This window comes from Perissodus microlepis, chromosome 5 (assembly GCF_051167445.1).
Source record: "Perissodus microlepis isolate ML-2025 ecotype Zambia chromosome 5, ASM5116744v1, whole genome shotgun sequence".
Taxonomy (NCBI): domain Eukaryota; kingdom Metazoa; phylum Chordata; class Actinopteri; order Cichliformes; family Cichlidae; genus Perissodus; species Perissodus microlepis.
Window position 1 is genome coordinate 37,546,838 of NC_140465.1, and position 17,361 is coordinate 37,564,198.

Genomic DNA, 17,361 nt, shown 5'->3' on the forward strand with positions numbered 1-17,361 from the left:
TACAGGAACCTTGAAACATATTTCCATTAGCATGTTGTCATAAAGTGGATGAGCACCAGAACATTCAAGCTAAGCTGTAACTGAAATATTACATGTATGAAAATGAGATGGGACCTTCATTTAAACCTCAGACGGCTGCTGTTTGATGTAGTTGCAGTTTAAGAAAAAGCTCTTTGCCGTTTATCTACGAGTTAGACAGAAAAATTCATCTGGGACTGAGGAGGACCGTTACAGGAGGAAGTACTGCAGTACTGAAGGAGAGACAACTGGACCTGCTGCTGACAGAAAAACACTGGATGCAAAAGTAAGACGAGAACACCTGACGTCCTGTTTGAAGGAGCCAGCTGCTGCTTCCAGCTTCACTCGCAGACTTCCAGACCGGAGGATGTGTGCTGTCCGCTCTGTCGGGACGTCTCAGAGATCCCTTTACAGTATGCTGGGACATTTCTGCACGTGGTGGCCTCAAAGCCATTATTGTCCTGGTCTCCGCGTCTCTCTGGCTGATCAAGTTTTCAGGCCACATGTCTCTTTATTGTTATTGTCTCTCTCTCTCTCCTGTCCTCCTCTCTCTGCCAGGGCGGAGCTCATCTTTGGCGCCCGCCCTTGGCCCACACACCTGGTGTAATCAGGTGCCACGGATCTGCCTGAGCCTCTATTTAAGATGGCGGCTCAGCATTCTTCTTTGCTGGATCGTTGAGTAACTCCCATTTCCTGGACCTGTTCGGTTCCCTGAATCTTGTGGCGTGGCGTTGAGTGAAATGTGAGCGTGAGTGCCTGAAGAGGTGTAAGGAGCGAAGTGTGGAGAGAGAGTGGAGTGTGTTTCCTGGACCTGTTTCCCGTCGATTCTATTCTGGATCCTTATTACTCCTTTCCATATGTTATTATGTCACAAGCTATGATGTAATTGTGACAGGGCCGATATGTGGGGTGAACCCAGAAGACGACTCCACTGAGTTTCTCACAAGAATGTGAAGTTTTATTTGTCACATGTCACTGGTGTCAATAATTAATTACATAAAACTGGAAATACATTATTTATTTAATGTTTTAAATGAAATCAATGGGCATTGTAATTGTAATTAACATAAATTATTTAATGATGTACTTGACTCAGTCGTTTTGGCCCTCCTGGCCCTCCACAGTAAACGAGCCTTTCAGCGTTTCGTGTCCGATTTAAAGAGCCGTGAGTTTAAGCTGTAACAGCGATCGTTGTTCCAAACTTTATTTTTCATCGCTCATGTAGACGCTCTGTTCATCGCCTCAGTGGTTCAACTCATCGCTCCTGAACAGGCCCTCTCCACATGCTGTCAGATAATAAAACGTACAGAGGAGTTTCTTTGATATTTCAGCTGACGCCTCAAACACAGACTGAGTTTTAAGATCTTCAGGATTTCTTTGTATTTGTTTGTATTGCCGTCAATCAGAGAGCTGTGACTCAGACGGCTGCAGCGCTAACAGCCGTAGCGCTAACAGCAGCAGCGCTAACAGCAGCAGTGTCTCCTCTGCTGAGAGAGCTGACGGTGGGAGCACTGAAGCTACTTTCTTTATTATTTAGCTCCAATCCGGTCGTTAAGTCTGACGTCACTAGCCGTGTCTGGGCCTAAACTCCGCTGCAGGTCCATATATCAAACGATCACTATGGCATTACTGAGAGTTAAAAACTGTCTAAAGTCTTTCATCTTTAATAAAATGATCAGCGTTCTGCTCTACCAGGTGTAACAATTGAGTTTAACATCCAGGCATCCATGAAAACGGAATTTATGACATTTAACGGAGTTAGAAGTTAGCAGGAAGTTAGCTCGCTAGCTTCTATCTAAATACAATATAGCAGCGGTCCCCAACCCCCGGGCCTCGGACCGGTACCAGTCCGTGAGTCGTTTGGTACCGGGCCGCGAGAGTTGAGGCTCAGATGTGAAATGTATGGTTTTCAGGATTTTTATCGGTTTTCAGCGTTATTTTGTTATCGTTTGTATCGTTAACTCGGTTTTCCTGGGTCTTTTCATGTGTGTTATGAATAAATCTTCTTTTTTTCGGTACCGGTACTAGTTTTATTTTGTTGTATTTATCCGCGACACCTTAAAGGCCGGTCCGTGAAAATATTGTCGGGCACAAACCGGTCAGTGGCGCAAAAAAGGTTGGAGACCGCTGCAATATAGCATGTCCTGACTGCTAACTTTTTTTCCACTCGATAAAAGTTAACGTGAGTGTTCTCGGTGGTCAGGAACAAATGCAATCGCATGGCAGGATGCTGTAAAAGGACCAAACTTCAGCCAGGAGAACAACTGAGATAATCCATCCACAATACGAGGTTAGTCATTCATATACTGCTGCATGGGCTGGGCTGTAGTTACATCCTAAGGTTTTAAAAACTGAGCTTAAATAAATGATTAGCGGTAATAAAAGCCGAGGGAGGTCAACAGTGATCACTGATTGTTTTAGGAGCTTTTTGAGATTAAATAGAAGAAAATACAAAACATTAAACATGTTAAGAACACACAAGCCCGGAAGTAGGATTCGTCACGTCATCACTTAACGACCGGATTGTGGCTGCAGGTAAATTATTCACAGCGCACCCTCAGGCCCTTCATAGAGGAGTCGCCCCCTGCTGGACATTAGACACACTGCCGGTTTAACACACGTCCATACTGGCTGCTTCTTCATAAACAGTCTGTGAATGTTAGAGGTTTACACAGTTTGTTTGGGTGTGACCAGAGAACTCAGCCATCCGTTTACCTCCACGTATAAGGTCGCAGCTGGAGGGGTGGAGCCTATCCCACACAGAGGCGGCCAATCACAAAACAGCATGAAGCTGTTATGCAACTTTAACTTCAGGAGTTAAAGCACCCAAGCAATAAAAGTAGTTCAGTGAATCAAAGACAACAAATGAAACCTGCTTTTAAACACATGATAACTGTAGAGCGTCCGACACGTGCTCATGTTGACCTTTGACTTCATCACGTCTCCTCCACACTTTTCCTCTCAGCTCAGCTCCGATCATGGCGATCTATAGTCTGACATGTTGTGGCTTCACTCAGGTGTGGCTTCGCCCTGCAGGTGTAGAGTGAAGCTTCTGGGCTTCATCAGGTGAGAGCGCAAAATATGAGCGGCTCGTATATCTAATAATCTCAGGAGCTCACAGTGACTGTAATAACTGCTGTGTGTTCATAACGCTGAGTGTGAACAGGTGATTAGTCAGCAGGTGTGAGGCTGAGGGTCGGCCAGCAGGTGGAGACAGAGCTTCATCTTTAAACCACATGCTGTGATCGCTCATCATCAGCAACAGAACAACAACAACATAAATAAAAATAATAACATTGTTTTACATGTGAGATAAGTGTTCACACACACCCACGTTGTGTGCTGCTCCTCCTGGCAGGTGGAGGCGTGCTCACTCTGCCTGGACGAGCTTGTTTTCAAGTTCCAGTTAACATGGAAACTTTCCCCCGCTGCTGTCATTGACCCATTTACCTTCACACACACACACACAGCCATTTGCGTGCAGGTCTTGTGCTCCTCCATCGATCAGGGGAAACTGAAGGCTCCTGTTCCTCTATAAATACTCTGGCTGTCCTTGTGCACGTCTCCTTCATCTTCACCACCGCTCCTCTTCCTCCCTCTCTCCACCCCTGCTGCAGCTATTTCTGTCTCAATCTATAAACTCGTCCACCCGGCCTGACCAACAGGTCTCTCTCACACACACACACCACAGTTTAAATCTGGTGTACAGAGCTGAAGGTTTCAGATTCAAAGCAAAGGTGAAATATTTCAAAGCTGCGTCTCTGACCGCATCACCCGCTCGTACAGACCGTCGTATCCTTCCCCAGCGCCCTGACTGCACCTGTTACAACCTGAACTCTGTGGTTTCACACAGCAACAACACTCAGCACACAGTCACTCCGACGAGCACAGAGGTCATCCACCGGACTCTGAGGCTTCGGCCATCTTTGTTTACAGATGTGAAATGAGGAGTTTGAAGCCGTGATGAAGAGTGATCCTGTGGACTCTGTCCACTCTGCCTGAATCCACATGAAGAAACCTGTGAGTGTGAACTGCAGACTGTCCAGTCCAGGGGAATAACCGAGGTCTGTGTGACATCTGACTGGATGCTGTGTGAGTGCAGTTTGTTACACATCGAGTCAAAGCGCTTTCATTAGAAAACAGCAGTGAAAGCACAAACACAAAGTCTGTGAAGCAAACGCACACACAGACACAAGATCATTTCATGCGGAGCACATTTCTCCTTCGCTGTTAAATAAAGAGGACATAAAAACTCTGCGCGCGCACACACACACACACACACACCCTGACAGATATAACTCTGACACACTCTGAAATAAGTGTTTAAAGGTTTAGACACACAACAGGAAGTGGTTCTTCATTGTTTGGCTGCACTGACACCAATCAGCTGATGCAATCAGCTCTACTTTATGCAATAAAATCTCTCTGCTGATGGATGTCAGGATTTTCTATCATGTTTCATAAGAAACTTGTGTTTTTGGTGTGATGTGCATGCAGATGCTGGAAACGGTTTGATTGTGTTGGGAAAAAAGATTTTATTACACAAAGTGAGCTGATTGCATCTTACAAACATCTGTTTGCAGGCAGATTTCAGGGTTCGGTGAGGAACAACTGCAGTGTTGGACTCCAGGTGTGGTGACTCACACAGGCTCATTTACAAACGCCAACATCACGGCTAACAGCTGGATTATCCTGTTTCAGTGCAGCTAGCCAAACAGCGAACAGCCACTTCCTGCCGCAGACGGTAACGTGGCCATCCTGGTTTAACATGAAGTCATCGCTGCAGCAGCACAGTCGTCCTCGTGTTCAGTTTTACTGTCCTTATTTTCCTCTGATCCTGTCACTAGTTAGCTAACATAAACTAATGCGAGTCTGTTAGCCTCAACCAACCACAAGACGTCACGCTCCGTACTGACAGAAGATGGCGCTAAACATGTTTTAAAACTTTAAACATGATGTAAATGAGCCTTTATGTGTGCAGCGTTTCATGTCCCCTTCTTAAATAATCAGGCCCCATCTTATCTTAATGACCTTGTAGTACCATATCACCCTATTAGAGCACTTCGCTCTCACACTGCAGGCCTACTTGTTGTTCCTAGAGTATTTAAAAGTAGAATGGGAGGCAGAGCCTTCAGTTTTCAGGCCCCTCTTCTGTGGAACCAGCTTCCAGTTTGGATTCAGGAGACAGACACTATCTCTACTTTCAAGATTAGGCTTCAAACTTTCCTTTTTGCTAAAGCATATAGTTAGGGCTGGACTAGGTGACCCTGACGGTGCCGGTTTCTTACAGCAGGTCTTTGAGTACGGTAACTTAGAGATGTGTTCAGTTTCCTGCCTCGTCTCAGGTGAGTCAGGTGAGGGGTGGAGCTCTGTCACCTCGCCTGCTCCTTCAGCGGGGTGGTTTCTGCTGCGTCAGCGTTCAGGATCTCACCCAGCGATCGACACCTGACTAGGGATGGGTACCGGTATCGTTCTGACATAAACGGTAGTAACCAGACCGAAAAGCAGCGCACATTTCGGTGCTTTATTTCGGTGCTTTTTTTTCCTGAGATGTCATACACTTTAGATTCTAGCCAATCATTTTACGTTTCCAAGGATAGTAAGCGGGTCCAGGTACGTACGTTCTTTTAGAGCAGAGCTACAGATTAAAAATGACCAAGGCGAAGCTGTCAAAGTCTGGCTGTACTTCACAGCAAAAGATGCAAACTCAGCAGCCTGCAACAAGTGCTTCAAGCTGATACTGTGTGAAGGAGGTAACACCTCGAATATGATGAAACACCTGGCGACATATAGCATTTTGTTAAAAGCCGAGAAATGCGCCGTATTTGATAGCTTGCTGCGAGACCTCACACCGAGCACATCTACTGCGGGTGTGGTGCCTGTTATCGGACCCGGAGTTTGCAACATCCCCCAAGAACCCGAAGAGGAGAGTCCTGGCCCCTAGCCCTGCCAGTGTAGCAGAAATGATGAGGATGATGATGCAGCAGCAGCTGTTCTTCTCTGCGTGAGTAGCTTAATGTTGTTCGTGTGTAATTTACGTTGAGTAGGCTAACCACGTTATTACATTAATGCATGTAAGGTGAACTAGCAAACACTGTCGTAGTTACATGCGGCTGTCTTCTTGTTTGATGGCAGATGCTCCCTTCACCCTGGCCAAAAAGGCTAAAATGACCAAAGAAAAAGTGGAAAACAGCTGAACATGAGAGGTTTTTGGACCAATTTTGTGTTCTCCATTCTTTAAGCACCGGTTTGAGCACCGTTTAAGCACTGGCACCGTTTCAAAAGTACCGGTTTGGTACTGGTATCGAATAAAACCTAAACGATACCCATCCCTACACCTGACAGGCTGAGAACAGTGAAGCCTTTTCTGTTTGTCCCATAAAGGAAGAAAATCGAGCTTCACGTCAGACTGCGGAGTCAGCACTCTGAGGTCAGGTGGCTCGGCTAGCAAGAAACTCCAATAACTAATCAATAATGATCAATAAATTCACAAAATGAAGAGAGACTGTCGCTGGTTCAGGATAAATAATTTAATGTGGTTACAGGAGCCCGGAGCGGCACACAGAGGTCCCGCTAACACGCCATAAACACGCCGCCGGGGCACGCCGTCCTCAACATGCTAAAAACAAAGTGACGGCGTCGCATTCAGACTGTGTGATATGAGGCGCCGTTTGTAACGTGAAACATGCTGAAATTAACGGCAACATTTTTCCACATTTAGCTCAAAACCTTACATCAACATGTTTTTGTGAATATTTTTTTTACAACATTTAGTAAAATATTTTAACTTTTCATATTTAAAACACAATTTTAAATTTTAAATCTAAATGTTACAGGAAACTAAATATTTAGGCTAACATGCAAATTTATTGTACGGATCAACGGAAATACCAAAATAAAAGCTTTACGAAAACCTCCGGTGCAAAAGTGTGCCGGGAGTGGTCAGATTGGTCTGCTCTCCCCCTCACTTCTCACCGCCATGAGCTGCTTCACTTCTTGCCTACGAGCATGTGCTGCAGCGATTGTGAAGTGGAGACTGCAGCTGCTGAGCGCACTACTGCTGAACCTTTGGATGGCCAACGAAACGGATCTTCCGAGGTTCTCAGCTAAATCGCTGCTGGTAGGCAAGAAGTGAAGCAGCTCATGGCGGTGAGAAGTGACCAGCAGGGGTCATTTCACGCCTGATGGTCACACACAGCCCCGGGGCTGTGTCTGCTCTCTCACGGGCCGTAGCATACCGATGCTTTGTCACGTCCCGCGGCGTTCCTGAGGAAACTTATGGTCCGCGCCGGGTTATGGCTGAATCCCAGTGGACGGTCCCGCGGTAATAGACGTTCCAGCCCTAAACCTAACCATAACCTAACCTTATTCCTAACCTTAACCAGCAGTTAAATGGCGTAAAACAGTGTCGTCCAAAGTGATTTTAAGAAAATGAACCAACATGTGCAGATTGAGTCCAAACGGTTCTCACGTGTTCTCCTTTTTCCGGAGGTTTTCGTAAAGCTTTTATTTTGGTATTTCCGTTGATCCGTACAATAAATGTGCATGTTAGCCTAAACATTTAGTTTCCTGTAACATTTAGATTTAGAGTTAAATATAATATTTAGATTTAACATTTAAAATTGTGTTTTAACTATGGAAAGTTACAAATATTTTACTAAATGTTGTAAAAAAAAAAAAAGGACTCGTTTTGAGCTAAATGTGGAAAAATATTGCAGTTAATTTCAGCATGTTTCACTTTACAAACGGCGCCCCATAGTGTGAACATGTGTGAAATCATAACTGTGGAACTAACAGCAGAGTACAGCAAGCACGCAAGGACTCCTCGAGCAGAAACGCCACCGTCATCATCATCATCAGCGCAGTAATCCGGATACTCCGGCCACAGTCACACATGTGCGTCTCATCCACGCCAGGTTCAGGTTTTCTCTGATTCGTGGAGAATAGAAAGTTCAAACATCTGCTTACGGTTTGAATTTTACTGATGAAGAGCAGCCTGTAGTTAAAGGATGGACGTTTGTTTATTTAACCGATTTGAACAGGTCACATGTTTCTGTGTTCTGCTGTGAATGAAGTTTATGAGACCTGAAATCACTTCTTAATGATGTGGACGTTTATCTTAAAGCAGCTTTTCAACAGCAGTGACGTCCGCTTTGTGACACTAAACTTTGGCCTGAATCTGGAGCCTGACGGTGATAAGGACAGAAACTCTGTCACAGCAGGGTAACAACAGTCCAGCAGGTGTGTGTGTACAGGTACAGCTCTCTGAGCTGTGGATCAGGTGGTGATGGAGGACGCTGGATCCTATCTGCGGTTGTTTGGCTCTTTGTCGACCTTTTTGTGTGTTTTATGTGAGTTTTGTGTGTCTGTGTTAAATTACTGTGGGAGTCCTGGAGGAAGCCTTCCTCTGCTGAGGATGAGGTTCTCCTTTGTTTCCTGTTTGTGCGTTTCTGCAGAGGCGAAACGCCTGCATCCTGTTGCCCTGTAGCACTGTGTGTGTGTGTGTGTGTGTGTGGTGTACTCGCTTTGACAGGTGGAGGTGCTGTTGTGCTAATGTGACAGCTGGTTCTGCTGCTGTCTTCACATCACTGCTCTGGTTTTTTGTGTGTAGTTATGGTGCCTCATTTCACCCTGCATGTGTGCGCGTGCGTGTGTGTGTGCGTGTGTGCGTGTGCGTGTGTTAGGAGGAGGCCGGCTTGCTGTAGTCTTCGACTCCGGTGATGGTGGCCTTGCAGAAGAAGCAGTCCTTGTTGTTCATCAGGTGCTGGTTGATGCAGGCTCTGCAGAGGAAACAGGAAGTTACGCTGATCATGTGATCGTCTGCAAACAGCTTTGAGCATTAAAGGTGTTTATGTGTGACTGAGCTGCGCTGACACATCTTCACAGCGTTTTGCTGTTGGAGGGTTACTGTGAGCACGTGCAGCAGCGAGCTGCAGGTCCACCTCTGAGGGCCAGGTTGCAGCCTCGGGAGGCGACCTGCCTCCAAACACTCAGACAGATGAAGGCGAGCCAGGACCTGCTGGCTAAGTCATCTGTGCGGATCTCTTTGTAAGACGACACTTAGGTCGTGCTTTTGGTTCTTTGGGATGATGCTTGTCACCGCTCTGCATCACTTCCTGCGCCCACCCCATCAGTGAGCCATATTTAAAGAACAGCGGCTAACCTGAGCGGCTCTAACGAAGCTGTCGGGGGATTTTCTGTCTCAGGGTTTATCAGATTGTTTCTGTTGTATTTACTCCCTCTTCAGCACGTTCTGAGCTCTGCATGGACGAGCACCGACATACAGAGATCTTTTACATCCCAGCAGGTCCCTGAGGTCATGTGATCAGGGCTTGCTGGTTGTCCATCATATGAGGCTGAAAACAAAAGTTGACAGAGCTTTTGTAACTGTGGCCCCCAGACTCTGGACCCCTCTCCCTTTGAGCTTCAGCCCTGTGGACTCAGCAGTCTCTTTTATAAAACAGCTAAAATCGCATCTTTTAAACTTGCTTTTGGTTCATTTTTGTTTCTGTGTTTTAGCGTTTCTGTGAAGCACTTTGTGATTTTTATTTTGAAAGGTGCTATACAATAAAATGTTACTTTAGATGTTTTTTAATTGTGGTAATATTGGTTTGAAGTTTTTGGCTTTTATTTTGAAAGGTCCAGTAAGAATAAAGAATAATGTGGCAGAATTAAGATTATTTTTCTGACGGTGTTTAAGTCGTTATTGAGCCAAGAAAGCTGCCAGAGGACCGACAACACACAGCTGTCCAATCAGACGACACGACGTTTGATCCGTTTTGAAGCTTCGTTTCGGCGTGATGTGTGACCCACACACTGAAACCGGTCTGTGTGTTTTAGAGGGGCCCGAGTGAACGCTCAGAGCTGCTCTCACGGGTCCGTTTGTCACGAGGAGGAATCAGCTGGTTCACCCGGTGACAGCGCTCTCCATCATGCTGCAGTAATCCATACGGCCGCTGAGTCGGCGTGCCAGCTCAGCTAAATCAAGCGCACCTTCAGGATAGCATGAAATATGCATCCAGATATGAACGAGGTCTGCGCCCACGGCGGCGTCCAGCTGCAGTAAGGAAACAGCTGACTCACACACACAGGTGAGAGTGTGTGAGTCAGCCATATCTGTGTGTGTCAGGACGTCTGCAGGATCAATCACTTTCAGGATCCTGCTTGCCCCACACTCGCCGTCGCGTCATCAGCTGAGCAGGGCGTTCTTCATCGCCGTCTCAGCGTCCTGTAAACTCGGGATGTGCTGCCCGCCACCAGCATGTTTGAGACTCAGAACGTGGCGTTAGTGCCAGTGTTACGATAAGGTTATGGTAAGGGGCTGTCTATTATGTCAATTAGATGCCCCCCGAGATATGAATACCCGACGTGTGTGTGTGTGTGTGTGTGTGTGTGTGTGTGTGTGTGTGTGTGTGTGTGTGTGTGTGTGTGCGCGACTCACTTGCAGGACTTGTGTGAGCAGGGCTTGAAGATGGCAGAGATGGGGTGAGCGTAGCAGATGGGACAGAGGTCTTCCTCGCTGGTGGGCTGAGGACAGAAAGACAAACTCATCAGTCACTTTGTTGTCTCTGTTGCTGGCGTTCGCCCCAGTGCATGATGGGACATGTGAGTTAACGCCGCGGGCGCGAAGGGAAACACTCTTCCCGCAGACATCAACACCCACTCTTCACACTCGCTGCCTTCTCAGCCCATCTGCTCCCTTCATATGTTTTCACTTCACAACCTTTCTTCACTAGATTCAGCCTCCACTCCTCCCTCCTCCTCACCTCCTCCCAGCACCTCCCTCGCACACGTCTGTAAAGTTTAGGTGCCGCTCAGCGTGCTCATCAACAGAGTGAAACTCCCACAGAGGGGAAAGGTCACACTGACAGTTTAACAAACGGCACAAGCTGTTTGGTCTACATAGATCATTTAAAGTCTGCATCGTTAGGGGCGTGGCCTCTGAGAGGTGTCTGATAGGCTGAACTGGACCTCTGCATCCTGTTTGTGCTGTTGGAGCCTTTTGAATGAGTCATGTGACCAGTAACATGGCTGCTTTGAGGTTACTGTAGTAACAGAGCGTCCAGAAGGCGGAGCTCCAGTTGATACCTGGGCGTGACTGCGTGCCCATCAGCAGCCGTCTCTGCTGCTGTGGATAACACCAACACAGATCTCTACCTGCAGAAAACCAACATCCATCATGGTAACACTGCCACAAACCTGTGGGTGATGCTGCACCCACTCATCTGAGAGGGAAACACAAAGACTTTCAAAATAAGAGAGAAAAATGTTAAAAACGTGCATAATGATTCCAGCCTCCCAAATCCTGAGCTGCTCTGTGTGGCAGCAGTTAACACGTCCACACAAATCCCTCCTTTATTTATTCCTTCCTTTGACTCCCACCCTCCCGCTGTCCACCCGTCTCTCTCTGTTGCATCCACACAGCACGAAGCCTCCAACCTATCAACACCTGGATGTCACGCCTCCACCTCCTCCTGCATGTCCTCCTCTGTCACTTTTCACCACCCACTGCACACAGCAGTCAGGCTGCTGCTGAAAACCTCCTGAAATAATCTCGTTCAGACTCTGAACACACAGTCATTTGAATCGGTAGAGTTGGACTTGGACGAGCTTTAAACATGTTTTCTTTCAGAAATAGGTGGAGTCTGTAACACTGTAATTGTAACACACTGTAACACAATGTAACACACTGTAACACACTGTAACTGTAACACACCGTAACACACTGTAACACTGTAGCACACTGTTCAAAGAATGAAAGCAGCACTTTTGAATCAGAGTACAACATCAAGTCTGTGAAACTGGGTTTTGATCTGCTCAGGTCATTAGAGGAGGTGTAATCAGCTACTGTGCTGTTAATGAAATTACCAACAGGTGCAGCACAGACCTCAATGAGACCCCCCCAAACAGGAAGGGTCTACAGCTGGAGGACTCTGATAGCTGATAGGTTAGCTGAAACACCGGCTGAGCAGCGTAGCGTAAGCTGTGCAGTGCAGTGGGGAGCCACTTCATAAATGGACTGGACCCGTGTCAGCGCCTGCCCTGGTGCAGTGGGTCGAAGATGAAGATACTGATACCAAAATCCAACAGCACAGCTGTAGGACACGATGCTTCAGTCCACCCGACGCCGCCAGGCTGCACCTCAGTGATGAGCTGGTCCAGATGTGGGAGGAGTTCCCCAGGATGCCATCCATCAACTCATTAGGAATGGCGTGTGTAGAAGATGCGTGGCAGACTCGACCACGTTCTTGTACTTTCAAACGCTTTCCTTTATTTCGGTTGTCGTCACTTACACACCGGGCCAGCCACACATACACAACTCAGGACCCAGTTCATTCTTTTTATGCGAAGAGGCGTGATTGCTGATGGTGCTCCGGTGTGTCAGCCTTCCCTGCCGCCATATCACAAACCACGCCCACCACAGCGTGACATCGAGCATGTGTACAAGCATGTGGGGGCCGTCCAAACTACCGAGCGCCCGCTGCATCACGTTTTCACATTGATTTTCAGGGCGTCTTTGAACTGAGCCCTCTGTAGGCTGATCACTTCCATTTCCACCACCCGTCCACATCAGTGCAGATATCAGCAGGATTTTCTGATGTGGGTTTTTTGGGTCACCCTTATTCTCCCCGAGTGGCAGGTGTGGGTTATAAACAACCAAAATTCCCAATAAGTTAATTAAAAAACTCGCACACAGCATGCCGTCAAAAGCTGCTTCCAGGGAACACGCGGCAGGCGGGAACCCTCCTGTCGGGTGATTACCCGTCACCTCTGCTTTCTTCTTCTCTCTCTCCTCCTCACCGCCGTTAATCCCCTGCGTTTAGAGGAATCAATACTCTCTCCCTGGCTGCGTCTCCTTTCAGCACCTCCTCCTCCTCGCCTGACACCTTCCTCTCCTCTCTGCCGCTGATTGTTCATTTAAGTCTCTGAAGACTCTGGACCTCTGACACCTCACTCTCTCAGCTCAGTCCGCTTCCCTTCACATTTTCCTCCCACCTCACCTTCATTACCTGATGTTTTTCTCTTCTCGCTGCTTTTCGACTGAAGATTAGAGAAGAAACCGTTTACTGAAAACCACCTTTGTTTTCCAGTCCTGAAACCAACCTGCGACTCTCTGCTCTGAGTCTGAACACTTGTGTTTGTGATGAAAGAATCCCGTCCCTTTAAATTTATTCTGCTTTTAACGCTAACTGTGCAGCTCTCGACTGAACGAGGTCACATAATGAGCTGAAAGCAGCAGCTGACATGAGTGGAAAAGTGGCAGAAAGATGGAAATGAGCTGCTGGTGACGAGCCGACTGCATCTACAGCAAAGCGGCTAAATGTTAAAATTATGTTTTCATATGAAGTGATTTACGCCCACTCGAAGGTGTGAAACGCTCTGATAACAGTGGAGTGGGAAACAGATCAGTGTCAGAAGAATTACAGAGCTCGTGTTTTTCACAAGAATGGGCCGACTGAAGCCTTTTACCGGTCCTCGTCACACAGTGGACAGTGAGAGACCGAACCTGCACAGGTGTAGCCCACCTGTCGGGCAGGGACCGCAGGGATAGCCTGCAGAGCCAGAACTGGACTCGTGCTTCAGGGACCTGAAGGATCAACTTCAGCTTCAAACGCTGACGTGCAGTTTGTGTCCTGACATGTGGCCCATAAACTGTAAATAAAAGAGGCCAGTCTGACCTGACCTGTTGCTTTTGTCTCGACAAAACTGGAGCTCCGCCTTGTTGGACGCTCTGTTATTGGTCACATGATGTCATTGAAAGCGCTCCAAAAGGCTCCGACAGCAGAAACACGGTCCAGGTGAAGCTAGCAGCTACAGCCACCTGTCACCATCCACCTGTCAGTCAAAGAGGCCACGCCCCTAACAATGCAAACATCCCCCCAGCATACAGGTGTTACGAAGGGGGAACGAAACATTTCTGCTGATAAGGAGCAGAGAGATGGTCACTTCCTGTCTGACAGGATGAAACGTAAACACTTTCATTGACACATACTTTTTTCTGCAGGTAAACTCGTGAGTCGTGCACGCTCATGCACTCCTGCTGCTTCTCTCCATCTGCTCCTCGTCATCTTTAGCTCCTTCTCGCCCTCTTCTTCTCTAAATCTGGTGTGAAAGCGCAGCCGCTGGAGTTTCCCTCAGCCGCCGCCTCCTCGCTCTTCAGCAGCTGTCGCTCTGATCCCACCTCCTCCACACGGCCGCACGTATGCAAATCATCATCAGCCTCTGACTCCATTACAGGAGACTTCAGATAGTTCAGCTCATTAATATTCATTCTAACAGATGAAGTAAGAGAGAGCAATCATCCTTCAAGACCTCAGTGAAATTAACCGTTAATGGTCTGGGAACGTATTTATACTGGCCACAGTGTAAGTCCTCATCAACCAATGAGAATGCAGCATGATGCATGGATCACTGACATGCTGTTTCCACTGTAAAAATAAATACAACATCTGGAGATAACATCAGTCCATCCACAGGGGCCACGCTGAGCTAACATACGTGTGCTGAACACTGCAGACACAGCAGATAAGAACATGTCCTGAGACTTCCTACAGTGGACCGATCACAGGCACTCACTGCAGCATCACGCTGTCCTATCAGCTTCTGAGTGCAGGATGCTGAGGCTTAGCTTGATGTGGCCTTTTGGGCTGATTCTGGCTCATGAGTGTGAGTCTGTACACCTTGGACCGGTCACCTGTCTGAGGATGTTGGACCAGAGCACGGTTTGGTTTTGGTCTAAAGTGTCTGACATGAGAATCAGCAGTCTGATGCTGACGTTCTCAGCTGAAGAAAGGTCTCAGGGTCTTCAACATGGACAGATGAATGGTGCAGAAGCTGAAGAGGAGGAGGAGGAGCTGAGGAGGATGAAGGAGAAACTGGTTGAAAGACAGAAGCAGTGGGAACGAGCTTGACTGAGTCTGGGCTCCGTCGTGGGTTGAGGAGTTTGGAGTACAGCTGCTACTCCTCCACACTGGGAGGAGCCAGTTGAGGTGGTTTAGCATCTGTGCTTGAAGCCTGCTACAGCCTCTCAGGTAAGGTGTTTCAGGTGTGCCCAACTGGCCCAGGAGAGATCGCTCGTGTCTTTGCTACCTCAGGGCCCCCTGAGCTCATGGAGAAGGTGATCTGTGCATCTATTCTAAGACTGCTTCGGTGACCCTAACATATGTGTCTTTGGATGGGAGGAGGAAACTTGAAAATCTGGAGAAAACCCAGAAAAGTGAAGATAAAACATGCAAAACTAAAAATGTTTGGGAAGAACCAAGTTTATCTTTAGCTACCTTTAGCAAACTACAGTAAGGATCATCACTGTGCAGCATCAGAGGACCTGCACACTCGCCTGAGTGAGAAGCCATCTGCGGAGCTGAGGACGCACGAGGACGGGATTCACCGAGAGGCAGAAACAGGAAGCAGCCGCGTATGGAAATGATGATCAGAGGAAGCATGAATGTGCTCGCTGTAACAGGTTACTGAAGCCACAGGAGTCATTCTTCTGTTCTCGCTATCACAGCCGCCTCATCACACCTGTCCTCTGAGGCCTGTGGGCTAGGTGTGTAGGCCACGCCCACTACGCAACAGACTTTAGAACATTTTCAGCGCTTTACCTGGCACGATGGCACGACACGGGTAAAGCAGACTCCATTCACAAAAACATGAGTCTGACGCGATAAACACAGGAGCCTGCATCGGTCAGCTTGAGTCCTCGTCCTCAGAGCATCGTTTAAATCAGCGAGCTCTGCTGTTCACATCCAATTTGAAGTTCAGGTCTGGTTTCACACTTTAATTTCTAGCTGCAGGAGAACTCTGAGGAGAAACACCGACAAAACGTTAGCGAAGAAGAGCGTCGTAGCTCAATGCTCGCTGATGTGAATGATATCGGGTCGTTCTGCATCTCACACCAACACGGTCACATGACAACAAATTCACAGGAAGATTTCTGCTGACAGTTCAAACAACCTTACAGAGCTTCACGTGTCTCTGAATCCAGCTGTCAAACACAAGCTGTAACTCGGCTCATTTTCTGTCCTCTGGTTTATAATTCAGCTCAAAGGGGGAGGAAGGCGACAGTGAAGGATTAGGATGTCAAACACAAAGATGAGATCTTTGTGTTTGGGGAACCCGAGGCTTTCAGAGCGTGCACAGACTGGCACGAACATAACGAGGACACAAAATGTAAGATGATGGCCTCAGAACGACAAGGAGGCAAAGACAAGCAGAGAAAAACACACAGCCTGCAGAGGAGGCTCGACTCAGAGCCGCGAAAGACTCCGAGAAGCCGACGGGATTCGCCGAGGGCCAAACGTCCCATCGCCATGTCTGAGGGGACCGTCCATAAAATTCCATCTTCCTTCATTTCCACCAAAAACAGCTAAAGCTTTTATTTTGAAGGGCTCCATAACCTGAGAGTCACTTGTGTCCTTGAGTCTTCTGAGCATGTTCCTGACAGTACTGTGAGAGTACTCTGCCTTCTGTATTACTGCATGATAACTGGGGTTTTAGGTCATGTATTTTGTTCACGATTGGAGTCGAATATCCTGGCTGCTGATTGGTGCTTTGTGGTTTTTCCCCACAAATCTCTTTATTTGGTTTTCCAGTTTTCTCTTTCCATAAAGATGACAAAGATTCAAATATAACTGGTTACATATATACGGTAAAAGTTGAACAGAATGGGAAAAAAAACCAAAAGAAAGAACAACAACAAAAAACAAACAACAACAAAAACAACAACAAAGGAAAGTTGAACAGAGGATGTTATTCGTCAGACTACCAATGAGGCTCAGTGATCGTTTATATCTGTGCTGTATTGAAGAGATCTATGAAAGGTTGCCAGGTTGAATAGAATTCCTCCCCCTTAATAGGAGTTTAATTCTTTCCAGCTGCAAACGTCTCATTACATCTTGTGTCAACGCTGATGTGGTAGGAGGCACTTTTTGTTTCCAGTTTAGTAAAATTAAACGGCGTGCCAGCAGCGTCACAAAACGTATTACGTTATTTTGGGTGGCTGACAAATCTACAACAACCGGCTTCACTCCAAATAAAGCGCAGATTGGGTCTGGCTTCAGAGTTTGTATTAGAATCTCAGACAAGGTTTGAAAGACATTATTCCAGTATGTTGTTATACAGGGACGGTTCCAAAACACGCGCCAGGGGAGCAGGTTGCTGTTTACATCTTTCACAGGACGAGTTTACATTTTTGACAGTTTCAACTTTGATAAATGGAGTCTGTGTAACACTTTAAACTGTAAGAGTCCATGACGAATACAAACAGAGGAAGAGTTTACATTTTCTTGGGCTTTGGTCCATTGACTGTCTGTGATTCTCGTACCCAGGTCCCACTGCCAGGCC

General features: G+C 47.1%; 1 protein-coding gene across 1 annotated transcript in view; it reads right to left on the bottom strand.

Moving 5' to 3' along the window:
- Positions 1 to 6,533: 6,533 nt before the first annotated feature.
- The window catches only part of rnf123 (ring finger protein 123), a 119,069-nt gene continuing 108,241 nt past the window's right edge, over positions 6,534 to 17,361 (bottom strand). Inside the window, exons 39-40 of the mRNA XM_084929673.1 lie at positions 10,460 to 10,545; positions 6,534 to 8,798 (exon numbers count right to left, since the gene is read on the bottom strand). Coding sequence (XP_084785799.1) covers positions 8,699 to 8,798; positions 10,460 to 10,545 — 186 coding nt within the window. The 3' untranslated portion in view covers positions 6,534 to 8,698. The remainder of the gene's footprint in view (positions 8,799 to 10,459; positions 10,546 to 17,361) is intronic.